The sequence below is a fragment of the Eschrichtius robustus genome, chromosome 6, assembly GCF_028021215.1.
Source record: "Eschrichtius robustus isolate mEscRob2 chromosome 6, mEscRob2.pri, whole genome shotgun sequence".
Lineage (NCBI taxonomy): Eukaryota > Metazoa > Chordata > Mammalia > Artiodactyla > Eschrichtiidae > Eschrichtius > Eschrichtius robustus.
In genome coordinates this window covers 79450689-79477923 of record NC_090829.1, presented here as the reverse complement: position 1 = coordinate 79477923, position 27235 = coordinate 79450689, and the positions used below count along the sequence as shown (strand labels likewise).

Below are 27235 nucleotides of genomic sequence, written 5' to 3'. Positions count from 1 at the left end.
TAGAACAGTGAGAAAGAAGTCCAGAAATCCCTCTCCACTTGCCACCTTCCACAATAATAAGTATTAATCAATAACTTGATGAGAAAATGAAGATCAGTGAGAACTGTGTCTGTTTCTTCTTACAATACGCACCCCCCCCCAAAAAAAAGACAGAAAAACAGAAAGAAGAGCAATGGTCAGCAGGTTGCTAGGGAATGGAAGGGGACCAAGATCCAGACACTCAGCCAGCTGCTATTCTTCTGTAGCAGGGTAACTGAGCCCACAGGAGTCATAGTTTTGGGTGTTCTGATGATGACAGGAACTATACAAAATTATGGCTTAACATGATCCCCTCACTTTTAGAGAAACCTACAGTAAAATGGAATTTGAAAAAAAGTAATCTTAACTTGGCCTCAAACCACAGAGTCTTAAATAAATGTGGGAACACTTGTTTAACTGACCTGCATAAACAGCAGCTGACTGTTGTAACGATTGAATCTGTCCACGACTGCATCCATATTTCTGATTAATTTCCTTTAAGGGAACTTCACTGATTAAATCTAATAGCACAAGACTGGTAAAAAACCTGGAAAGTAAATTACCAAAAGTATGGTAAGAGGTCACTTATGTCTACTATGAAAGTACGATGTATGTTGAGAAACAAGAAAGAACCAAAAAAGGTAAGAGGGTGAGAAGGTGAGAAGATTCCTAATAGGATATAGGATTAGTGGACAAAGAGCTCAATGTTTGTAAATTCTAACATACGTTAGTACTATAGCAAAAAACTAATATCTGTATAACAAAACAATTTTGTCCATATTTCAATAATGCTAACTAATTTTAAGAAATGAGACTTGGTTCAAGAAATACGATGGCACAAAAATTTTAAAGAACACTTGATACACAATTATATCACCTAATCATATTTCAATCAAAATTTGGTTATAAAAAAGTTTTGATGTGAAAGGCAATTGTGCCACAAATAATCCAAGTATATAATCCTTACAAAATTTACACTTGACTATGATGTAAATAATATGAGACTAATGCTTTAAGAAAAATAATTTTATTATATTTCAAAGAGGCTAAAGCCTGTACAATTTCCCCACCTGAATCTTTTAATTGGCTCTTCCCTACTGGTAACAAATCACTTCAAAGGATGATACAAACCATATCCTCAAATGGAGCCACACTAAGTTGGCAGTTCTGATCATATATTCTTTAAGGGAAGAAAGTAATTAAATGTTCTACTTTAAAAAGTCTTGATATATAGTGGTTTCTTATAAGCTACAAAGAAGAAAAATATCAATAAATTCAGTAAATACAAGAAGTTGAAAATTTTTACTATATTCAGCCAAAACTTTGATTTTAATGACAATGAAAGTGATTACAATAAACTGGACATCTACTGTATATCCAATACTGTGTTAAAAACTGGATACTCCAGGCTCCTTGATATTTACCTTTTATGGATGGCCATTTGTCGGTGTTGTTTCTCAGTTCTGGCTACTACTTTTCCTTTCACACAGCGAGCCAAGAACCCTTCTTCAACTCCCACTAGCTCTGCCACCCGTTTCATAGAAGCTGGTAACTTCTCCCATAAACACAAAAATCGATACCAATCAATAGTAGTCCAGTCCTCAAACACAGGTGTAACCTAAAGGGAAGAAGCATCATTCATTACCTAAAACTATTGCATTACAAAAGGGACAAAATTGTAAATGTAAACTTCATATTAAAAACAAAGGCTTCAGTATTTGGAAAATTTTCTAAATGTGATAATGCCTCACTTATATGGAAACTTCATTTAATCACAAACAACTCACTGACAAGAGAAGAGACCACTAAGCATACAAGCTGGATTTTACAGAATCCAAGAACTTTAATCATAGACATTTTTAATCTCAGTATTCTGATGTTAAATACAATCTTAAGTATTTTGTATGATTTCTGAGAAAATACAGGGAGGGGGAAGAGGAATCAATATTCACAATTGCTATAATATATTATCTGAAGTGTCCAGGATTCAACAACAGAAAAAAAACAATGAGACATGCAAAGAAACAGAAACATGTGTCCCAAACACAGGGGAAAAAGCAGGCAAAAGAAACACCTTTGAGGGGTTCCAGATGTCAGAAATATCTGCAAAGACTTCAAAACAGACATTATAAGTATGGTCAAAGAACAACAACACAAAAAAAAAAACCATGCTTAATAATGTAAAGGAAAGTATGATGACAATGTCTCATCAAGTAGGGAATATGAGTAAAGAGAAATGATAAAAAAAAAGAGCCAAATGGCAATTCTAGAGTTAAAAAATACAACTGAAATGAACTATTAACTATAGAGCTCAACAGTAGATGCAAGCTGGCAGAATAAAGAATCAGCAAACATGAAGATAGATCAATCAAGATTATGCAATCTGAGAGGTGAGAAAAAAGGAAAAAAAAATGAACAGAGCCTCAGAGAAATGTGGGAAGCATTAAAGTGTACCAACATATGCATAATGAGAGTACCAGAAGAAGACAGAAAGGAACAGAAAGAACATTTGAAGAAATTATGGCTAAAACCTTCCCAAATTTAATGGAAAACTTTACATATGCAAGAGACTAAAAGTGAACTCCAACTAGGAAAGCTCAAAAAGATCCACACCCTGATGCATCAGAGTCAAAATGTAAAATACCAAGAGAAAATCATGAAAGCAGCAAAAGAAACACAATGCATCATATACAAGGGAAACCAAAAAAAATTAACAGCTGACTTCTCATCAAAAACAATGGAGGACAGAATGCTGTGAAACAACGTGTTCAAACTGCTGAAAGAAAAAAAAGTCAACCAAGGGTCTTATATAAAGGAAAACTAACTTTATAAAATAAAGGCATAACAAAGACATTCCCAGATAAACAGAAAATTTGTTGCTAGCAGAATTGCCTTACAAGAACTACTAAAGAAAAGCTCTTCTGGTTGAAAGAGAGTGACCCAAAACAGTATATTAATTCCACACAGAAAAACAGAGTGCCAACAAAGGTAATTGCGTGGGTACTTGTAAAGATAGTATTATTGCGTATTTCCCCTCCTTTCTTTTCTTGACTGACTTTAAAAAGCAACAGTACAAAACAGTATGTATAAAACATATAAAAGTACAAAATGTTTGACAATAACAGCCCAAAGGAGGCAGGTGGGAGCAAAGCTATATTGAAGTAGGAAATAACAAGAGATAGCAACTAAATCCATAGAAACAAATAAAGGGAAGCACAAATCTTAAATAAAAATGTAAATACAACAAATTTTATAAGTATACATTTGCTCTCCTTTCTACTCTCAGCTTCTTTAAAGACATAAAATTGTATAAAATAACAATTATAACAATGTACTGTTGCGTTTGTAACACATGTAGATTAGATGTAACATGTATAACACTAATAGCACCAAAAAGAAAAAAAAATGGAATAAGAATACAGCTATACAAGAATAATGTTTCTATATCTCAATGGGCTCAATGGGATTAAGTAAGTATAAATTTTAAGCTGTATATGCTAACACCCTGAGCAATTACTGGGAAAATAACTTCAAAAAATATAGAGAAAAATTAAAGAAATTTAAAAGTTATACTAGAAAGTTTTGCTTAATTCAAAAGAAATCAGTAAAAGTACAAGAGAACAAAAGAAGACGTGAGATATATAGAAAATAGACAAAATGTGGAAGATGTAAATCCAACTACATCAATAGTAACACGAAATGCAAATGGGCTAAATAATCTATCAAAGACAAGAGATTGACAGATTGGATAAAAAAAAAAACCAGAATCCAACTATATGCTGTCTATAAGAGACACATTACAGATTCAAAAATACAAACAGGTCAAAAGTAAAAGGAAGGGAAAATATGTAAACCACAACTATAACAAAGCCAGAGTAACTAGACTAATATCAGATAAAATAGACTTTTAAAAAAAAGTTCACAGAAGAGGAATATTTTATAATGACAACAGGACACATCCATCAAAGAAACATAACAACTGTAAATATATACAGGGTTCCGAAACACATGAACAAAACTTGACAGAAATGAAGAAACAGACAATTCAAAAATAAGAGTTGAAGATTTAAATACCCTCACTTTCAACAGTGGAAAGAAGACCTAAGAAGATCAACAGGAAATAGAAGGTGAAAACTATACAGTAAATCAACTAGACCTAACAGACATCTGTAGAACTTCAACCAGCAACAGCAGAATGCACATTCTTCTTGAAGCCACATAGAACATTCTCCAGGACAGACCACCTACTAGGCAATAAAACAAGCCTCAATAAATGTAAAAGGATTGAAATCATGTGAAATATGTTTTCTGACAATGGAATGAAATTAAAAATAAATTTTAAAAAATATTGGAAATTCACAATGTGGAAATTAAACAAGATGCTACTAAATAACAATGGGTCAGAGAAGAAATCACAATTGAAATTACAAACTACCTTGAAACGGATGAAGATAAAAAATGAAAACATAAAATACCAAAACTTATGGGATACAGTGAAAGTAGTGCTTTGAAAGAAATTTATAGTTATAAATGCCTATACTAAAAAAGAATAAAGATCTAAAATCAATATCCTAATCTTCCACCTTAAGACACTGCAAATTGAAGGGCAAAGGAAACTCAAAGCAAGAAGAAAAAAAAAAACAAAAAAACAACTATAAAGAGCAGAAATTAATGAAATAGAGAGTAAAAAATAATAGAGAAAATCAACCTAAGCAAAATAGGTTCTGTTAAAAGGTAAACTGAAACACATTAAAATTTTCAAGAGTTTATTTGAGCATGCACCAATTAGAATTGGGCAGCGCCAAACCAAAGGCAGTTAGGAGCCCTCTAATGACAGGAGCTAGGGGCAAAGTTTTTATAAAGAAGATGCTGAAGAAAAGCAAAGCAATTACAGGACTGGTTATAGCTTTAGCAGTTGCCTTATTTGGGAAAACCTAGTTAGCTTTTTGTGATTGGTTGTTCTCAAGTTTCACTTTCTTGGATTCAAGTGCATTGACTAAGGCTTAAGTTTTGGTTTGCTTACATAAGCTGCTAAGACATTAAAGCTGCCTCAGTCTAACAGCTTCCTTGTTTAAGTATTGTTAACAGTTCTTTGAAACAATACTGAAACCTTTAGCTAGACTGATCAAGAAAAAGAGAGAGAATACTCAAATTACTAAAATCAGGAATGGAAGAGGGGACACTACTGCTGCCTTATAGAAATAAAAAGAATCATAAAAAAATACTATGAACAATTGAATACCAACAAATTAGATAACCTAGATGAAATGGACAAATTCCTGGAAACATACCAACTACCAAAACTAATTCAAGAAAAAATAGAAAATCTAAATAGACCTACAACAAGAATAGAGACTGAATTAGTAATCAAAAAATGTACTCCAAAGAAACGCCTAAGCCCAAATGGCTTGACTGGTGAAATCTATTACCAAATGTTTAAATAATTAACAGCAATCCTTCACAATTTCTTCCAAAAAGAGAGAGGAACACTTCCTAATTCATTCTACTACCTCAAAACCACACAAAATCATCATGAGAATAAAGAACTACAGACAAATGTGTCTTACGAATGTAGATGCAACAATCCTCAACAAAATACCAGCAAACCAAATCTAGCAACATATAAATAGTACTATACAACATGACCAAGTGAGATTTACCCAGAAAATTCAAGATTAATATATCTGAAAATCAAATAATGTAATATCAATAGAATAATGGACAAAAATCCCATGATGATCTCAATAGATGCAGAAAAAGCACGTCACAAAATCTAACACCTTTTTGTGATTAAAAAAATTCAACAATCTAGGAATAGAAGGTAAATTCCTCAACCTGATAAAGGCTATGTGCAAAAAATCCACAGCTAACATCATATTTGATGGTGAAAGCCTGAACACTTTCCCTCTAAGATCAGGAACAAGACAAAGATGTCTGCTCTCACTATCTCTATTCGTATTTAACTGGAGATTCTAGACAGGTCAAGAAAAAGAAATAAAATTCATCCACAGTGGAAAGGAAGAAGCAAAACTACCTCTATTTGCAGATGATATGAACTTGTATATAGAAAATCCTAAGGAATCCACCAAAATACTATTAAAATTAATGAACAAGTTTAATAGGCTGCAGCATACAAGATCAAAATATTAAAAAATTGTTCATACATTTCAACAATCTGAAAAGAAAATTAATAAAGGAATTCCATTTACAATAGCATTAAAAACAATAAAATGTTTAAGAATAAGTAACAAAAGACATATAAAACTTGTACTGTGAAAACTATAAAAATTGTTGAAAGAAATTAAAGACCTACACAAATGTGAAGACAGCCATGTACACTAACTGGAAGACTTAACGTTGTTAATTGTCATCAAAATTAAAAATCTTTGTGCTTCAAAAGACATAATCGAAAACTTGAAAAGACAACCCACAGAATGCAAGAAAATATTTCCATATCATATATCTCATAAGAGACTTGTATCCAGAATATATAAAGAACTCTTACAACTCAATAATAAAATGATAAATAACCCAGTTTAAAAATGGGCAAAGGATCTGAGTAGATATTTTTCTAAGGAAGATATTCATGTGGTCAAGAAACAGATGGAAAGGTGTTCAACATCACTACCCATTAGGGAAATACAAATTCAAGCTATAATGAGATAGCACTTCAAGCCCATAAGGATATACTTAAAAAGGCAGATAAAAACAAGCATTGGAGAGATGTGGAGAAATGTGAACCCTTGTACACTGCTTGTGGTAATGTAAAATTATGCAGCTGCTTTTTAGGACTTTGGAAGCTCCTCAAAATGTTAAAATTAGTTACCATATGATCCAGCAGTTCTACTCCTAGAGATATACCTAAGAGAATTCAAAACATATGTCCACGAAAACTTGAATATGAATGTTAACAGCAGCATTACTCATAATAGTCAAAAAGTAAAAACATATCAAATGTCCATCATTTTGATGAATGGATAAAGATGTAGTACATCTCTACAATGAAATATTATTCTGCAATTTTAAAGGACTTAAGAACTGATACACGATAAAACATGGATGAACCTTGAAAACATTATGCTAAGTGAAATAAACCAGCCATGAAAGACCACATATTATATAATTCCATTTATATGAATAAGAATAGAATAGAAAGTCTATAGAAAAACAGAAAGCACACTGGTGGTTGCTCAGGGGTAGGGGAGGATGAGGAGGTTGAAGGAAAATGGGGAGTGACTGCTAATGAGTACAGGGTTTCATTCTGGGGTGATGAAAATGTTCTGAAATTAGATGTTGATGACTGCACAACTCTGTGAACATACTAAAAATCATTGACTTGTACACTTTAAATTATATACTATGTGAATTGTATTGCAACAAAGCTATTTAAAAAAAACTCAAATTCCCTATGAGAAAATTTTGAGAACACACTTGAAAGCCCCAAAATAGACTCAAAGAAATAGAGAAACATCTCTTTTCATGAATAAGACCAATCAAATTAAAAAGGATGTCTGTCAGTCAGTTCTCCTCCATGTTAATGTATAAATTTAACAATACCAATGAAAATACCAAGTTAATTCTAAGCGATATATGAAAAGGTAGGTAAGCAAGAATACCTATGAACACTAAAAAAGGAGAGCAATGAAACTAACCCTACTAGATAATACAATAAAAGCTTTTAATTAAAACAGAGGCAGTAGTGTACATATTGGTAAAATTGGTCTGTTGTCAGGTCAACAAATGAAATAGAAATATATCCAACAACAAATGGAAATTAGAAATGCATCTAAACACAAATGCAAATTAGTACATAAAAATTGGAAAAAAAAGTTAAATGAAAGCTGAAGAAAATTTTTCAGTCACTGTGTGTAAACAAATCTTTTTAATAAATAAAGATGTGACTAGATAGCCATTATGAAAAAAGATAAAATTGAAGAACCATATATTAGAATAAACTCTAAATGGAACGGAGCACAAAAGAGAGGGACTACAATCATATAATTACTTGAAGAAAATGTGAGAGAATTTATAATCTCAGAGCAAGAAAAGCATTTCTCACTGATTCTAAAGTTCAAAATTCAACTACATTTTTTTAAAATGCTATACAAAACACACAATAAACAAAGTCAAAAGCCAAGTGAAAAACTAAGAGAAAAATATTTATACCACAAAGAACTACTCTCCCTAATATATATAAAAGAATTGTTAAGGGCTTTCCTGATGGCGCAGTGGTTGAGAATCTGCCTGCCAATGCAGGGGACACGGGTTCGAGCCCTGGTCTGGGAAGATCCCACATGCCGCGGAGCAACTGGGTCCGTGAGCCACAACTACTGAGCCTGTGCGTCTGGAGCCTGTGCTCTGCAACAAGAGAGGCTGCGATAGTGAGAGGCCCACACACCGCAATGAAGAGTGGCCCCCGCTCTCCACAACTAGAGAAAGCCCTCGCACAGAAACGAAGACCCAACACAGCTAAAAATAAATAAAAAAAAAAAAAGAATTGTTAAAACTTAAGAAAAAACCAAAAATACAATAGAAAAATGTGCAAAAGACATGGACAACTCATAGAAAATAAAATACTACCTTAAACATATAGAAAAAATGTTCAAATTTATTCATAATAAAACGTGTAAATCAAAAGTACACTCAAAAATATAAAAGCTTGACAATATAACTTTATTTATGAGGTTGTGGGAAAATAACCACTCTCATATAGCACTGGTAAAACTGGAAAATGATACAAATGCTACAGAGGGCAATTTTGCAAAACCAAAATCACATATGTCTTTACACTTGACCCAGCAATCATACTTCTAGGATTCTTTCCTAAAGATACACCTCCATCAAAACTAAACTAAACAATAATATATGCCAAAGTTACTCACTGCAGCATCATTTGCCATACCAAAATATTGGGAACAACTCAAATATCCATCAGAGAACTGACTGAATAAACAATGGTATATCCACATACACAATGGGGTTATACAGATATAAAAAGAATAAAAATCTCCATGAACTGACAAAGAGTGATTTCCAAGATATATTAGATATATTGTTAAAGGGGAAAAAGAGGTACAAAGTAATGTATATAGAATACTATCCTCTGAATAAGAAAGGTAAAGTGAGACTGTACCTAAGCACTTGCTAATATTTATTAGCACTTGCTAATATTTATACAATGAAAAAGAAAAGACATACACCAGAAACTAATGAAAACAGTTATCTATGAAGGTGACAGGAAACGGCATGCAGGGCATTGACATATAGCTGCCAAACTTCACTGGGTATTCCTTTTTATATAGTTCTGACTTTTGAATCACATAAATGTTTTAAATATTCAAAAAACAAAATAGTACATGCAAACTTAAATGTTTTATTTAAAATATAAATGTACATTAACTTGCCAGTTTTTTGAGATAGGGTTAAGGTCTTTTGAGTATGAGTCTATTGATTAGAATTTACCATGTCTTTCTTACGTAAACCATACCCACAATACATTGTCTCATAAATCCAGTTTCTCTTTTGGTCAAGTGAAGTTAGACATTAAAGAAAGTTGCAAAATAATCTGTGAACAGTATCCTTCTAGTTGTTTTCCAATATAGATTATAACTATTTTTCAGAGCTTTACAGAAGTCTCACTCACATATTTTATCAGCAATTATTTTAGTAACTTGCATTAAATCTAACTTTCATAGAAGTAAACTGGCAGTCTGACTCTAGAGCCCATAATCATAACCACTGTACAATAAATGAGACTTATTTTTAAGGCCATGCCAGATAACTGGTAAGACCAGCTTTGAGATTCTCCTTAGACACATTCTCAGGCACAGAACTTTGAACACATTATCACCCACGTAGTACACATGTTCACTGGGGGGGAGGAGGGGGAGGCCCTGTACAGAAATTTCTCCTCTGCTCTCCTCTATATAGTGTTTTTATTGAAATACATTTCTTGATAAGCCTTCCTAATTCTTATGATAATTTCAAATTTACCCCCCACTCTCTTGCCTATCAAAACACATGCATTTGCTCTTTCCCCCTTCCCAACTTTATTGAGGTGTAATTGACAAATGAAATTGTATATATTTAAGGTGTACAATATAATGATTTGACATATGTATTCACTGTGAAATGATTACCACAATCAAGTTAATTAGCACATCTATCACCTCACATAGTTACCATTGTGTGCGTGTGTGTGGTGAGATTCTCTCTGTAAGCAAATTCCAAGTATACAATACAGTATTATTAGCTATAATCACTATGCTGTACATTAAATTCCCAGAACTTATTCATCTTACACAGGCATACCTTGGGGATACTGTGGGTTCAGTTCCAAAACATTACAATAAAGCGATTATCACAATAAAGTGAGCCACACAAGGTTTTTGGTTTCCCAGTGCATATAAAAGTTATGTTTTGGTTTAACAGTGCATATAAAAGTAGTCTCCTAAGTATGCAATAGCATTATGTCTAAAAAAAAACCATGCACACACCTTAATCTAAAAATAATGCTGTTAGGGAATTCCCTGGCGGTCCAGTGGTTGGGACTCCACGCTCTCACTGCTGAGGGCTGGGGTTCGGTCCCTGGTGGGGGAACTACGATCCTACAAGCCGCAAGGTAAGATCCCTCAAGCCACAAGGCACAGCCAAAGATAAATAATAAAAATAAAAATTTTTAGTTAAAAAAAATTAAAATAATGCTGTTAGAAAAATGGCACCAAAAGACTTGTTCAACGTGGGGTTCCTATAAAACTTCAATTTCTAAAAAACAGATGCAGTATCTACAAAGCGCAATGAAGCAGAGCAAAGCGCAATAAAATGAGGAGGTATGCCTCTAACTGAAAGTTTGTACCCTTTGACCAACACCTCCCCATGTCCCCCATACCCCAGCCCCTGGCAACCACCATTCTCCTTTGTTTCTGAGTTCAACTTTTCCGATTCCACATTAGCGAGACCATACAAAATTTGTCTTTCTCTGTCTGGCTTATTACACTTAGCACAACACCCTCCAGGTTAATCCATGTTGTCACAAATGGCAAGGTTTCCTTCTTTTTTATGGCTGAATGATGTTCCATTGTATACATAGTTATAAAATCCTATTTTAAGCTAATAACAACTTAACTTCAATGCTACACAAAAACTCTATGCTTTTACTTCTCCACCGCCTCATATTTTATGCCATTAATATTACAATTTACATTTTATCTTATGTATCTATTAACAAATTATTGTAATTATAGTTATTTTCAATGTTTGTCTTTAACTTTTGTATAAAAGTGATTTGCATACCACCATTACATTCAGAATTCTGAATCTGATTATAAATTTACCTTTACCAGTGAGTTTTATACATTCATATGTTTTTACACTGTTAATTAGCATCCTTTCATTTCAGCTTGAAGAACTCCTTTTAACATTTATTATAATGCACGTCCAGTGGTGATGAATTTCCTCACCTTTTGTTTGTTTGGGAAAGTCTTTCTCTTACCTTCATTTCTGAAGGACAGCACTACTTGGTAGAGCATTCTTAGCTGGCAGTTTTCTTCTTTAAATATTTTGAATATATCATACCATTCTCTCTGCAAAGTTTTTGCTGAGAAATCCACTAATGGCCTTTTGAGGTTTCCTTGTACATGACAAGAGTCTTTTCTCTTGTTGCTTTCAAAATTCTGATTCTTGGACTTTTGACAGTTTGATGTGTCTAGATGAAGTCATTTTGGGGTTGTACCTGTTTGGGGTCCTTTTAGCTTCATGTCCATATCTCTCGCCATATTTGGCATGTTTTTAGCCATTATTTCTTTAAATAAACTTTCTGCCATTTTTTCTCTCTCTTCTCCATCTTGGACTTCAATAATGTATATGATGGCATCCCATAAGTCTTGCAGGGTTTTTTCACTCTTCATTCTTTCCATCCCCCCAACCCCCCCCCCCGGATGTATAACTTCAAATGACCTATCTTTTTTTTTTTTTAATTAATTAATTTATTTTTGGCTGTGTTGGGTCTTCGTTTCTGTGCGAGGGCTTTCTCTAGTTGTGGCAAGCGGGGGCCGCTCTTCATTGCGGTGCACAGGCCTCTCACTATGGCGGCCTCTCTTGTTGTGGAGCACAGGCTCCAGACGCGCAAGCTCAGTAGTTGTGGCTCACGGGCCTAGTTGCTCCGCGGCATGTGGGATCTTCCCAGACCAGGGCTCGAACCCGTGTCCCCTGCATTGGCAGGCAGATTCTCAACCACTGCACCACCAGGGAAGCCCCAAATGACCTATCTTTGAGTTCACTGATTCCTTCTTCTGCTTGATCAAGTCTGCTTTTGAAGCTCTCTATTGAATTTTACAGATCACTCATTGTATTCTTCAGCTCTGGGATTTCTGGGTTTTAGAGGGCTTGGGGGGCTTTTTAAAAATGGTTTCTGTTTCTTTGTTGAACTTCTCATTATGTTCATGTATTGTTTTCTTTATTTTGTTGTTGCCTATCTGTGTTTTCTTGTAGTTAACTGAACTTCATTAAAAGGATTAGTCTGAATTCTTGGTCAGTCAGTTCATAGATCTCTATTTCTTTAAGTTTGGTTATTGGAGCTTTATTAGTTTCTTTGGTGGTGTCATGTTTCCCTGATTCTTCTTTACTCTTGCATACTGGTGCTGGTGTCTGTGCATTTGAGGAAGCAGTCACCTCTTCCAATCCTCACATTTGCTTTGGCAGAGAAAGACCTTCACTAGTCAGGCTAGCTTGGGGTTCTAGAAAGGGCCAGCTGGTAGAGTCCATAGGAGGGCAGGCAGGGCCTCTGGTTGGGTGGGGCCACTGGCTCAGCTCTGCATTCAGGCAGGACCACTGCCTGAGCTGCCTGGTCAGGTGGAACTGCTAGCTGGGGTCCATGGATAGGCATGACCACTGGCTGAGCTCTGAGGTTGGGTAGGGCTGCTGCTTGGGTTCTCCGGTCAGGCAGGAACAAACTGTACTCCCTGGCTGGTTGGTGCCATTAGCTGGATTCCATGTTCAGGTGTAGACAGAGACTGTGCTCCACAGTTGGGTATGCCCACAGGATGAACTCTGTGTTCATGCAGGACTCCAGGCTATGTTCCACAGTCAGGCTCCCTGGTCAGGTAAGACTGCAAGCAAGCTCTGCAGTTTGGTGGGGCTGCTGGCTTGGCTCTCTTTTTTTTTTTTTAATTAAAAGGTTTTTATTATGACCTTTATTAAGAGCTCATAAATCACATTCTTAATCTGGCTCTGTTACTACTTTTTCCCTCCACGAATTCTCCCAAAGTTATAAAAAATAAAAATGTATAAATATACATTGAGGACTATGCACAGGCCACTAGCCAGGGATGCCAGCTGGGCAGAACTGCTCACCCTGCTTCTTGGCCAGATGGGGACGTCATTCTGATGTCACAGTGAGTGGAATCGCTTACTGGCCTCTCTGATTGGGCGAGGTGGCCAGGAGAGATACAGAGCCACTGCCATGATCCACATACTGGTCACTGTGAGCCCCACCCACTTTTTTGTTACTAGCTGACCCTTGGTGGTCTAGCCTTGCCAATATTCCCAGGGTTCTCCATGAGGCGAGACAGAAGTGACCTTCCCAGGGAATACTCCAGAATGCTGAGGAAACTGGATGACTACCTTGACTCTCTTCTCCCCACTAGAGAAACTGGATGCCTCAGTGTGGCACTGTGCTTGCTTGAAGGAGCGGCAACAGAGTCAAAGTGAAACCACTGCTCTTAGTGTTCTCATGTGGCCTCTCTCAGTTTTTGTGCTCTAAGAGAGTGTTTTAACCTCACCACCAGGTTCTGGGATTTTCAGAAAGGCATTCTTGACTGTGAATAGTTGCTAATCTGTATTTTTGATGAGGACTAGAGCCAGGGATCTCCTATACCACCATCTTGCTTACACCACTCCCCACATCTGCTCTTAATTGCAAAATTAAGTATTTATTTCTGGTCAGGTTCTTCCCAGAGAATATGATCTCAAACTTTATTTTACTCAATTCTTATCAAAAATCTTTGTTATAAGAAACAATATTTATAAAAGATTATCTAATATAAACAAACTTTAAAAATTCCTAATTGCATTTACTCTAAATATTTTATCAAGAATCTAAGTCCCATAGTGTCTTTTTAGGACATTTCTCTTAGGCAATAAAATGCAATGCTCCTCCCAAATTTTTTTTTTTTTTATCTTATGAACATTGAGACTAACAAAGCTTCCCTCTTTGCTACAGCTGCTAGACAGCCCAGAACCAATGTTGGGCACAACAACTGTACATGACTTAATGGTGTCCTTGTTTATGTACCAACCTTTGCTTGAGTTTTACATTATGATCTTATCTTTAATTTCCAGATATCTCATTGTCCTTTGCTGTGTTCTTACATACTATATAATACACATTTATTAATAAATCACCTCAAGTACTTTTTGAAAGAAAGTTGGAGAAAAAAGACAAGTAGGCAAGTAGATTGAAAAGGTCACTAGAACATTTAGCTTATTACTTTACAACAATTCTTCTTACTTCTTCTCTATTCCCACCAGTACTACCCTAGTCAAGGAAAGCAGACAAGATATTCCCTTAGGGTATCTTTGATGTTCAGGATTCTTATAGGTATTTTCTCCCCATTTTCACAAATATAATAATGAAGAAAACAGAACTTACCAGATAAACAATATGCAGATCATTTTCTAAAACAAAGCCCTTCATTGCTCTTTGGAGGTCAGCAAAAATATCTAAAGTATCAACTGGAGAAAGTGAAGAAGAAAGAGTTGCCGAACCAAGATGTGTTGGATGATACACACTTCCTGATTTGGGATTGGGGGTGGAGAAATAAAGGACCAAATGTTAAAAATAAAATAAAACAAATGCTGTCTTTTGGCATTCTATAATTAACATTTTAAGGCTCTGATAAATTTTACAAACAGAATCCAATGCATGGATATTTGTTAGCAGGCTCTATGCTAATTGTCTGATGTTGACAGCACTGATTTACTAAAAATGAGTTGAAAAGTCAGTTTCCTTTTATACTGCTGGAAAAGTCAATTTCCTTTTACTAAGCAGTCTTAGATACTCTAAATCACTAAAGGTGAAAAAGTGAGTAAGTTGCAATTAAGAAGAATTTACCTTCTGTTCCATCACTAGCTTCAGTAATCTGGATGAATTCATTTTCTAGTAGCCACATTACACAGGCCTCAATTGCTCCAAGTTGAACAGAATCTTTATTTTTCTGAATTCCCTGCTTCCCTTCTTTCATACTTGCAGCCAAAAATGTGCAAGAAGCATAAGTTTGTATGTCCTGTGATGTACTTGCCACGCCACCAACTATTATCTGAGACAAGAGGTTTGAAATATTCTGTAACTTTTTAATAAGACACATAGGTCCTCAAAATATAAAAGAAATTACTTTGTTCTCTTAAAATATTATCAGCATCTTAATGTAGAGACTCTTTATTAACTCTTCCACCATCATTCATTACAAAGGTAGATAACACCTACTGACAACATGAAAAGTTTTCCTTAAAAGTAGATATAGCATGTTCTCATAAATGAAAATAAATGAATCATTATCTATCTGAAATGTGGGAATTAACAACATAATTAAATAATATACATATATAAGTATATAACATATATAAAGGAGGTGTTGATGGTTCATGGCCATGAACCAAATCAATTCTTCTCATCCTTCCTTTTTTAAATATGTGGGCATATAAGAATGCAAGTATTGAATATTCCCCACCTAGAAGAGGGGTGAGAATCGGTGTAGAAAAAGATGAAAGTGGCATCTTATAGATATCATTTTCCTGAAACTATTCTATTACATATACTAATCTGCCCCTTGTCTTCTTTCATTTAATGTATACTGGAAACATACCAAATCATTCTAAACAGAGCTATTTCATTCTTTTTAATGAGAGCAAAGCATAGTTTTACCAAGATTTGTTTAGTTTTAATGGTATTTTAGATGTTTCCAGTTTCTTCTTATTACCAATAGAGCTATAATAAACATTCTTGTATCTTTAATTTGATGAAATTTCACAAATACTTCTCTAGGTAAAATTCCTAGATGTGAATCTGCTGGATAAATGGCTTTGTGCGTTTTTAAAAAAATTCTTAGTAGGTATGGCCACGTTGCTCTCCAAAAGAGTTTCAGCACTGTATGAGCGCCTACTTTCTACAGTCTTACCTATCCTGTGCTATCAATTACTTTCTTTTTTTTTTTTTAAACAGAGCTAAAGGGGAGAAAAAGAGAATGAGTACAATACCAGTCCTCCAGCACCAGCAATGAAACCAACAGCAAGACATGCTGGTATAGGAATAGAAACTTTTTTGGATGAATACATGAAACAGTTAAAAGGGGTTACCTTTGAGGACTCCAAGCAAAAGGTTTTATTTTTCACTTTAGATACTTCTGTATTTAGAAGTTTGCAACTTCTAATTGTGTATTTGTAATTTAATTTTATTTTAATGTCAACAGGTATTATCTGGATGGAGGAACTAAGGTCCATTTTTGTCATCTTTTTTTTAAAATTCAGAAAATAATAAAGAATATCTAAAAAATAACCATCTGGCATTTGTGATTTAATCCACTGTTTTGAAGTAGATTCATATGGCACTAGCTGTATTAAACTCCAGGAAATAACTATATAAAGTAGAAGAGGTTCAGACTTGGGAAGGCTATAAATAATCTCATACAGAAACACAAAGCTAAGATTTTTCACATACTAAAGTTCTATCATTGTACTATAGGAACAAAAAAGCAAATGGTAATTTAGTGAACTCTCTCTTACCTCCAGAATAGCTCTTATCATGCTCGAAGTTACTTCTTCTCCTTCTTGTCTTTGCAAACAGCTGCGAACAGGTTTTAGAGATCCCTGAAGTAGAGCTATACCTTTTGATTTCTCAGAGTTTTTACAAACTAAGATACTCTCACCTATAATCAAAAAAAACTATATATTTGCAGAATCCCAACACATCTACATAAAATACCTGCTAAAGAGAATTTAAACTGGTTTATTTGTTTAAAAGGAGACAAGAGATGATAGTGGCTGTTATAATCATATAATTATCACTGTTTTTATTTTCTGAATTTTGGATTGAAGGGGATCAGAATATGCTACACCAAAATATGCCACTTTAGCATAAGGATTATTTTGACCTGAAGCCAATTGGGAAGCAGCAAACATAGAAAGAGCTCTTTGCTTTCTCCTTATTTGCTTAGAAGCAGGACGTAAATTTCTCTGTGAAGGTGTTCCCTTTCCTGTCTCTCACAGCAGGAGGACAATTCTTATCACTGGAGACAAAAAGTCAGTATTGAGATGGGTATGCACAAACCTCACTAAAGAAACCTTAACTTGCATTAATCTCCAGCATATATCTACCTTCCCACAATGTACCACCCCCTAGAAGCCCAAACCCCTATTCCTTTGTCTTGTCACTTCTCTACAATTCATCACCCTTTGTTCAAAGGGTATATAAGCCCCCAGCATCTAACTGCTTCTTTAGATTTCTACTTTTCTATTAGGGACTCAGTGTATGTAAAAAATTAAACATTAACATCAAGTCAAATATGTATGGCTTTTTTCCTGTTAATCTGTAATTTGTCAGTTTCATTTGCAGGCACTAGGCATAGAACCTAAGAGGGTAGAGGAAAAGTTTTTTCCTTCCCTACAGGATTAACTACTGTTATTGAGTAATTAAGTATATAATAGTAATAGATATTTTGAAAACTATAAAGGAAAATGCAGATGCAGATTATTACTGGTTATGAAACTGCATACCAGTCCCTGTGTCCCTGTCCTTTGAAGTAAAAAGCTCCCAGGCCTCCCCTCAGTCTCAAAAGGCTGGCTCAAGAGTTAATGATTAGGAAATGTGAAGGTGTAGAAACAAAGAATAGCTGTTGGGCCAGGAAACTGGTAACAATTTAGACTATAAACCAGCCACAAAGCAGAGTCACCGAACTCTCAGTTCCCTGAAAGATACTGATAAAAGATCTAACACACGTTCCTAAGTTGTTCTATAGGAAGCAGACCCCCAGATGAAAACTGCTGACTGCAAGCATGCAGACCCCAGACCAGCTGAACCCAGAAAACTGGTGATGCTTGAAACTTCACCTTGATGCCAACCAATCCGAGAATTGTGCACAAGCTGCTCATGCACCTGGAAGCACCCTCCTTCACACTGCCTTTAAAAGCCCTTTGCCTGCACCAAGATGTTAAGATAATTTTTAAGGACACTAGTCCACCATCTTCTCCTTCTCGGTTAGCTGGCTTTTTCTAATAAAGTCACTTTCCTTGACTCAACACCTTGTCACTTAACTTACTGGCCTATTGTGTAGTGAGTAGCCAAACCTGAGTTCAGTATCAGTTATACATGATGATAATATAAAATCAAAACTATTAACAGATACCTAGAAATCATATTATAACACTCACTAATTTAAATGCTTTAGGCTATTGAAACAATCAAGTGAACAAAAATATGTGAAAGCACTTATTAATTAAAAACATATATAGGACTTCCCCGGTGGCACAGTGGATAAGAATCCGCCTGCCAATGCAGGGGACACGGGTTCCATCCCTGGTCCGGGAAGATCCCACATGCCATGGAGCAACTAAGCCCGTGCTCCACAACTACTGAACCTGTGCTCTAGAGCCCGCGTGCCACAACTACTGAGCCAACGTGCTGCAACTACTGAAGCCCACACGCCTAGAGCCCATGCTCCGCAACAATAGAAGCTACCGCAATGAGAAGCCTGTGCACTGCAACGAAGAGTAGCCCCCACTCACCGCAACTAGAGAAAGTCCGCACGCAGCAACAAAGACCCAACGCAGCCACAAAATAAATAAATAAATAAATCTTTAAAAAAAAGTCACTAAGAAAAAAATACACAAATATACAATTTATACAAACATAAACACTTATTACAACAATTAAGACTAGAGAAAACAAATTTTTTTTCAAAAATGAATCCAATAGTAAGGGAAAGGAAGTGGTAAATAAGATATTCAACAGGCAAACTGAAAGCCATTTGCATTAGAGAAAAATAAAAATAAAAGTAGCATTGTGGTGGACTATACTAACCACCCAGGCAGAAAGAAAATACAGATGATGCTTTCTTAACACTGCCAAATTGAGACAAGATAGGAAAAATATAAGGAACTATAAACTTGATAATCATTGGTTAGTTATCCCAAATATAATTACAGAAAACATAGGTACCATCAAAACAAACAAACAAACAAACAAAAGCCAGGTGAATAAAATATACCACCTGGCTCTTGTGATAACTATAAAACAACCCAGCTTAAAACAAAAAAAACTACCTAGAAAATGGATCAACTAGCATTAGCAACAAGGTAAAAAGCCACTTTGAACAGTGTAAAGCTCTTCCAGGCTTTGATTCTTCAACAAAATAGACAATCCTTTTTCAGCATGAGCAAGATTTATGAAAATGCCCAAAATAATGCCAGTATATACGTCCAGATCCCATTCCCACCTGCCTAGTGAGGCTGTATCCATATTATAATTGAGAAGTCAATTAGAATCAAATCATTCATAGATTTGATATAGATAGATCTGCAAACTTTTTAACTTGCAAGTCACTGTTTTGGCACAAAGCACCATCATCCTACACTGGAAGGTTCCAAGAAATCCAAAGAGAGATTAAAGAGTCATCTAAATAAAACTCCATGAACTATCCAGGAAATATTAACATCATTTATAAAATGCAAAGAAGTTACAAACATGCTACGCAGTCCAAAAAGAATGACCAAGTATTTAAATCTTCATAGTTGATATGAAACCCTTTATTTGCACATTCCCCACTTAAAGAAATTCTGAGCAAGCCATATGCCATCCTAAAATGGAACATTATGCAAAGTCAAAATCTCAGAAGTTTCCAAGACCTCAGAAACAAAGTTGTTGTGGTATATTTTAGTATTGTTTGAATGTTATCTGATTTAAGGCTTGATATTAGTCCAGGGTGCCAACCTTCCTATTATTCTTCCCCATGAGAAAGATAAGCACAAGCTAAGAATGTAGCAAGGCAAATAAAACCTCCTTATCTTTACATTACCTTGAAGACCCTCTGGCCTTGAAAGAAGAGCATCTGTGTAAAATGAACTTACACTCCACTCTCCAGAGTTGTGAGTCTACTGAGAAATGAAAATTGGAGGAAGGACAGAAGGAGGCAGTTAGAAATGAGAAGGGAGTGTCTTAGCTCTTCCTCCTGCCCTTTTAAAACACATAAATGTAATCTGCATATTTCGTAGATAAAGTAAGAGACAGAAGCAGGATAAACTTCTTTGATTCCTATAGTAAGAGAAATCCAATGAGTTGGAAGGTTTGTTTAATCAACAAACTTCTTAGGGCTTAAAAGTGAGGCAGACCAGTGGCCCTTCAGGGATTACACACAGACGAATCATTTGCTACTAGGGCTGAGACTAACACTTGCCCCTAATAGCCATTCTCTCATTCTTTCTTTAATAAAACCCCTAAATGTTAGATGAACACAGGGCCACTCAGCTAGATTATATTCACCAGCTTCCCTGTAGTCGGGGAATATAAACATGTGACTTAGTTCTGGCCAATTGTGTGTAAGGAGAAATACTATGTGCAACTTCTGGGAAGTGCCCTTAAAGGGTAGGATGGGCCTTTTACTTCCTCATCTCTCCTTCCTGATGACTGAAATGCAGATGTGATAACAGAGACTGGAATAGCCATCTTATACCACAAGATAGAAACTATATTGCTGAACACGGAAAAACAAACTAGAAGAAAGAAAGTGTGACAGAGAATGTTCCTCTCAAAGTTCTTTAATGTTAGAAGACTCAACAATTTAGTCATACCCAGAATAATGTAGCAGGCAAGAAATAATATTTGCTGCTATCTTCATATTTAATTCAAACAAGCCTCTTCCCTATTGCTTAAGACAAAACTTTTGTTTGCATTGCTGGTAATATTATCATTACTTGCTGATACAAGATAAAAAACTGAAAAAGTGTTTTCAGAGCCAGCACCAATTTAGAAAGAGAAAGAGGGTACATGAAGTTCCTATTCCAAAAGTGTGAGAGTACTTCCCAGCTCTCAGCATCCTTATTTGAACTCTTACAGCAGGCACATAAACAGAATTAATACCCATAAAAATTAATCCCTTCACTAGCACAAAATAGTAGATGATACTGGAAATTAAGTCATCTTACAGCCAATGTGATGTCATCTGATTAACATAATACTGAATCATTTCACTGTATATAATACAAAAGAAAATCTTGATTCTACATTACTTAGAAAATCAATAGTTGATGATATGAAAATTTTAAGTTATACTCATATAAATATTAAGTAAATCCAAAACGATGACATTAGTGTTTTGGATAACAAAGAAATACAGCATGATAAGAAATGGGTTGCCATTCAATTTCAGGTAGATTGACACTGTCCTTCAGCAACACTATTACAAAATTCAAACTCACTTACCTACTGTGTCTACTCCTTTCCTGCCAGCACGACCAACCATCTGCTTGTAAGTAAGAATATCTAGAGGTCGACCACTGAAAATAGGAGTCCGAATGATTACACGACGTGCAGGTAAATTCACCCCAGATGAAAGAGTAGAAGTTGCTGCCAAGACCCGAATCTGACCTTGACGGAAGGCTCCTTCAAGGATATCCCTCTCCTCAAAAGTAAGACCTAAAAAAAAGAAATTACAATAGCATATATTTATTAACATATAATGAAAATATTGTACTTGATCACTTACAAATGGATCTGTTACAAGCATGTAAAGATTTTTTTCAAGCTATTGTTATGACTGTAAACAAAGAAGTAATCACAGTCTACCAATTTAAGAGTATAATCTGCCAACCCTTGTACTGTATACTGTACTTCTATCTCATCTTCTAGACCAGGGGTTGTCAAACTTTATCTGTAAATATTTTAGGTTTTGCAGGACAGATGGTCTCTGCTGCAACTACTCAACTCTACCATTGTCACATGAAAGCAGCCGCAAAACAAATGGGCAAGACTGTGTTCCAATAAAACTTTATTTACAAAAACAGCTGGATTTGACCAGCAGACTGTAGTTTGCTGACCCCTGCTCTAGACAAGAACTCCTTGAAGGTAGAGACATGCCTTATAACAGTATCCGCAGGGTCTATCCAACATCATGGTGAGACACATAAATAAATGTCTGAAGAATAAATACATGAGTAAATGAAAAACAGCATATAGAATACACAATTATGTGGCTTATTTTTTATTTTCTTTTATTTTAAAAAAAATCAAGGAAGCCCCTTCGCGGGCAGAGACTGCGGGTGGCAGAAGGGGGAAGCTTCGGAGCCACGGAGGAGAGCGCAGCCACAGGGGTGCGGAGGGCAAAGCGGAGAGGCTCCCGCACGGAGGAGCGGTGCCGACCAGCACTCACCAGCCCGAGAGGCTTGTCTGCTCCCCCGCCGGGGCGGGCGGGGGCTGGGAGCTGAGGCTCGGGCTTCAGTCGGATCGCAGGGAGAGGACTGGGATTGGCGGCGTGAACACAGCCTGAAGGGGTTAGCGCACCACAGCTAGCCGGGAGGGAGTCCGAGAAAAAGTCTGCAGCTGCCGAAGAGGCAAGAGACTTTTTCTTCCCTCTTTGTTTCCTGGTGCGCGAGGAGAGGGGATTCAGAGCGCCGCCTAAACGAACTTCAGAGACGGGCGCGAGCCGCAGCTAACAGCGCGGATCCCACAGAAACAGGGGCGCAGAGGAAAAAGCGGAGAGACTCCCGCACAGAGGCTCGGCGCCGAGCAGCGCTCACCAGCCCGAGAGGCTTGTCTGCTCCCCCGCCGGGGCGGGCGGGGGCTGGGAGCTGAGGCTCGGGCTTCGGTCGGATCGCAGGGAGAGGACTGGGGTTGGCGGCGTGAACACAGCCTGAAGGGTTTAGCGCACCACAGCTGGCTGGGAGGGAGGCCGGGAAAAAGTCTGCAGCTGCCGAAGAGGCAAGAGGCTTTTTCTTGCCTCTTTGTTTCGCTGCGCGCAAGGAGAGGGGATTCAGAGCGCCGCCTAAACGAACTCCAGAGAAAGGCGCGAGCCGCGGCGATCAGCGCGGACCCCAGAGACAGGCGTGAGACGCTGGGGCTGCTGCTGCCGCCTCCAAAAAGCCTGTGTGTGAGCACAGGTCACTCTCCACACCGCCCCTCCCGGGAGCCGGTGCAGCCCGCCACTGCCAGGGTCCCGTGATCCCCGGACAAATTCCCCGGGAGAACGCACTGCGCTCCTCAGGCTGGTGCAACGTCACGCCGGCCTCTGACGCCGCAGGCTCGCCCCGCCTCCTCCGTACCCCTCCCTCCCCGCGGCCTGAGTGAGCCAGCGCCCCCGAAGCAGCTGCTCCTTTAACCCCGTTCTGTCTGGGCGGGGAATAGACGCCCTCAGGTGACCTACACGCAGAGGCGGGTCCAAATCCAAAGCTGAACCCCAGGAGCTGTGCGAACAGGGAAGAGAAGGGGAAATCTCTCCCAGCAGCCTCAGAAGTAGCGGATTAAAACTCCACAAACAACTTGATGTGCCTGCATCTGCTGAATACCTGAATAGACAACGAATCATCCCAAATTCAGGAGGTGGACTTTGGGAGCAGGATATATTAATTTTTCCCCTGTTCCTTTTTTTTTTGTGTGTGAGTGTATATGTATATGCTTCTGGGTGAGATTTTGTCTGTATAGCTTTGCTTTACAATAGCTTTATTTTGCTTCACTATATTATAGCCTCTTTCTTTCTTTCTTTCTTTCTTTCTTTCTTTCTTTCTTTCTTTCTTTCTTTCTTTCTTTCTTTCTTTCCTCCCTCCCTCCCTCCCTCCCTCCCTCCCTCCCTCCTTTCTTTCTTTCTTTCTTTCTTTCTTTCTTTCTTTCTTTCTTTCTTTCTTTCTTTCTTTCTTCCTTTCTTTCTTTCTTTCTTTCTATTTTTTCTCCCTTTTACTCTGAGCCGTGTGGACGAAAGGCTCTTGGTGCTCCAGCCAGGCATCAGGGCCGTGCCTCTGAGGTGGGAGAGCCAACTTCAGGACACTGGTCCACAAGAGACCTCCCAGCTCCACGTAATACCAAACGGTAAAAATCTCTCAGAGATCTCCATCTCAACATCAAGACCCAGCATCACTCAATGACCAGCAAGCTACAGTGCTGAACACCCTATGCCAAACAACTAGCAAGACAGGAACACAGCCCCATCCATTAGCAGAGAGGCTGCCTAAAATCATAATAAGGCCACAGACACCCCCAAAATACACCACCAGACGTGGATGTGCCCACCAGAAAGACAAGATCCAGCCTCATCCACCAGAGCTCAGGCACTAGTTCCCTACACCAGGAAGCCTACACAACCCACTGAACCAAACTTAGCCACTGGGGACAGATACCAAAAACAACGGGAACTACAAACCTGCAGTCTGTGAAAAGGAGACCCCAAACACAGTAAGATAAGCAAAATGAGACGACAAAAAAACACACAGCAGATGAAGGAGCAGGGTCAAAGCACACTAGACTTAACAAATGAAGAGGAAATAGGTAGTCTACCTGAAAAAGAATTCAGAATAATGATAGTAAGGATGATCCAAAATCTTGGCAATAGAATAGACAAAATGCAAGAAACATTTAACAAGGACGTAGAAGAACTAAAGAGGAACCAAGCAATGATGAAAAACACAATAAATGAAATTAAAAATACTCTAGATGGGATCAATAGCAGAATAACTGAGGCAGAAGAAAGGATAAGTGACCTGGAAGATAAAATGGTGGAAATAACTACTACAGAGCAGGATAAAGAAAAAAGAATGAAAAGAACTGAGGACAGTCTCAGAGACCTCTGGGACAACATTAAACGCACCAACATTCGAATTATAGGGGTCCCAGAAGAAGAAGAGAAAAAGAAAGGGACTGAGAAAATATTTGAAGAGATTATAGTTGAAAACTTCCCTAATATGGGAAAGGAAATAGTTAATCAAGTCCTGGAAGCACAGAGAGTCCCATACAGGATAAACCCAAGGAGAAACACGCCAAGACACATATTAATCAAACTGTCAAAAATTAAATATAAGGAAAACATATTAAAGGCAGCAAGGGAAAAAAAACAAATAACACACAAGGGAATCCCCATAAGGTTAACATCTGATCTTTCAGCAGAAACTCTGCAAGCCAGAAGGGAGTGGCAGGATATACTTAAAGTGATGAAGGAGAAAAACCTACAACCAAGATTACTCTACCCAGCAAGGATCTCATTCAGATTCGATGGAGAAATTAAAACCTTTACAGACAAGCAAAAGCTGAGAGAGTTCAGCACCACCAAACCAGCTTTACAACAAATGCTAAAGGAACTTCTCTAGGCAAGAAACACAAGAGAAGGAAAACACCTACAATAACAAACCAAAAACATTTAAGAAAATGGGAATAGGAACATACATATCGATAATTACCTTGAATGTAAATGGATTAAATGCTCCCACCAAAAGACACAGGCTGGCTGAATGGATACAAAAACAAGACCCATATATATGCTGTCTACAAGAGACCCACTTCAGACCTAGAGACACATACAGACTGAAAGTGAGGGGATGGAAAAAGATATTCCATGCAAATGGAAATCAAAAGAAAGCTGGAGTAGCAATTCTCATATCAGACAAAATAGACTTTAAAATAAAGACTATTACAAGAGACAAAGAAGGACACTATATAATGATCAAGGGATTGATCCAAGAGGAAGCTATAACAATTGTAAATATTTATGCACCCAACATAGGAGCACCTCAATACATAAGGCAAATACTAACAGCCATAAAAGGGGAAATCGACAGCAACACAATCATAGTAGGGGACTTTAACACCCCACTTTCACCAATGGACAGATCATCCAAAATGAAAATAAATAAGGAAACACAAGCTTTAAATGATACATTAAACAAGATGGACTTAATTGATATTTATAGGACATTCTACCCAAAAACAACAGAATACACATTTTTCTCAAGTGCTCATGGAACATTCTCCAGGATAGATCATATCTTGGGTCACAAATCAAGCCTTGGTAAATTTAAGAAAATTGAAATTGTATCAAGTATCTTTTCCGACCACAACGCTATGAGACTAGATATCAATTACAGGAAAAGATCTGTAAAAAATACAAACACATGGAGGCTACACAATACACTACTTAATAACGAAGTGATTACTGAAGTAATCAAAGGGGAAATCAAAAAATACCTAGAAACAAATGACAATGGAGATACGACGACCCAAAACCTATGGGACGCAGCAAAAGCAGTGCTAAGAGGGAAGTTTATAGCAATACAAGCCTACCTCAAGAAACAGGAAACATCTCGAATAAACAACCTAACCTTGCACCTGAAGCAATTAGAGAAAGAAGAACAAAAAAACCCCAAAGCCAGCAGAAGGAAAGAAATTATAAAGATCAGGTCAGAAATAAATGAAAAAGAAATGAAGGAAACAATAGCAAAAATCAATGAAACTAAAAGCTGGTTCTTTGAGAAGATAAACAAAATTGATAAACCATTAGCCAGACTCATCAAGAGAAAAAGGGAGAAGACTCAAATCAATAGAATTAGAAATGAAAAAGGAGAAGTAACCACTGACACTGCAGAAATACAAAAGATCATGAGAGATTACTACAAGCAACTCTATGCCAATAAAATGGACAACCTGGAAGAAATGGACAGATTCTTAGAAATGCACAAACTGCCGAGACTGAACCAGGAAGAAATAGAAAATATGAACAGACCAATCACAAGCACTGAAATTGAAACTGTGATTAAAAACCTTCCAACAAACAAAAGCCCAGGACCAGATGGCTTCACAGGTGAATTCTATCAAACATTTAGAGACGAGCTAACACCTATCCTTCTCAAACTCTTCCAAAATATTGCAGAGGGAGGAACACTCCCAAACTCATTCTACGAGGCCACCATCACCCTGATACCAAAACCAGACAAAGATGTCACAAAGAAAGAAAACTACAGGCCAATATCACTGATGAACATAGATGCAAAAATCCTCAACAAAATACTAGCAAACAGAATCCAACAGCACATTAAAAGGATCATACACCATGATCAAGTGGGGTTTATCCCAGGAATGCAAGGATTCTTCAATATACGCAAATCAATCAATGTGATACACCATATTAACAAATTGAAGGAGAAAAACCATATGATCATCTCAATAGATGCAGAGAAAGCTTTCGACAAAATTCAACAT

The 27235-nt window shown here is 37.0% G+C and overlaps 1 protein-coding gene across 3 annotated transcripts in view; it reads right to left on the bottom strand.

Moving 5' to 3' along the window:
- POLQ (DNA polymerase theta) overlaps positions 1-27235 on the bottom strand; it is a 114136-nt gene that overhangs the window by 63952 nt on the left and 22949 nt on the right. For all 3 annotated transcript variants that reach the window (XM_068546652.1, XM_068546654.1, XM_068546653.1), the window contains 6 exons: positions 21485-21697; positions 16795-16937; positions 15128-15332; positions 14666-14808; positions 1443-1636; positions 441-565 (listed from right to left, as the gene is read on the bottom strand). In XM_068546652.1, coding sequence (XP_068402753.1) covers positions 441-565; positions 1443-1636; positions 14666-14808; positions 15128-15332; positions 16795-16937; positions 21485-21697 — 1023 coding nt within the window. The remainder of the gene's footprint in view (positions 1-440; positions 566-1442; positions 1637-14665; positions 14809-15127; positions 15333-16794; positions 16938-21484; positions 21698-27235) is intronic.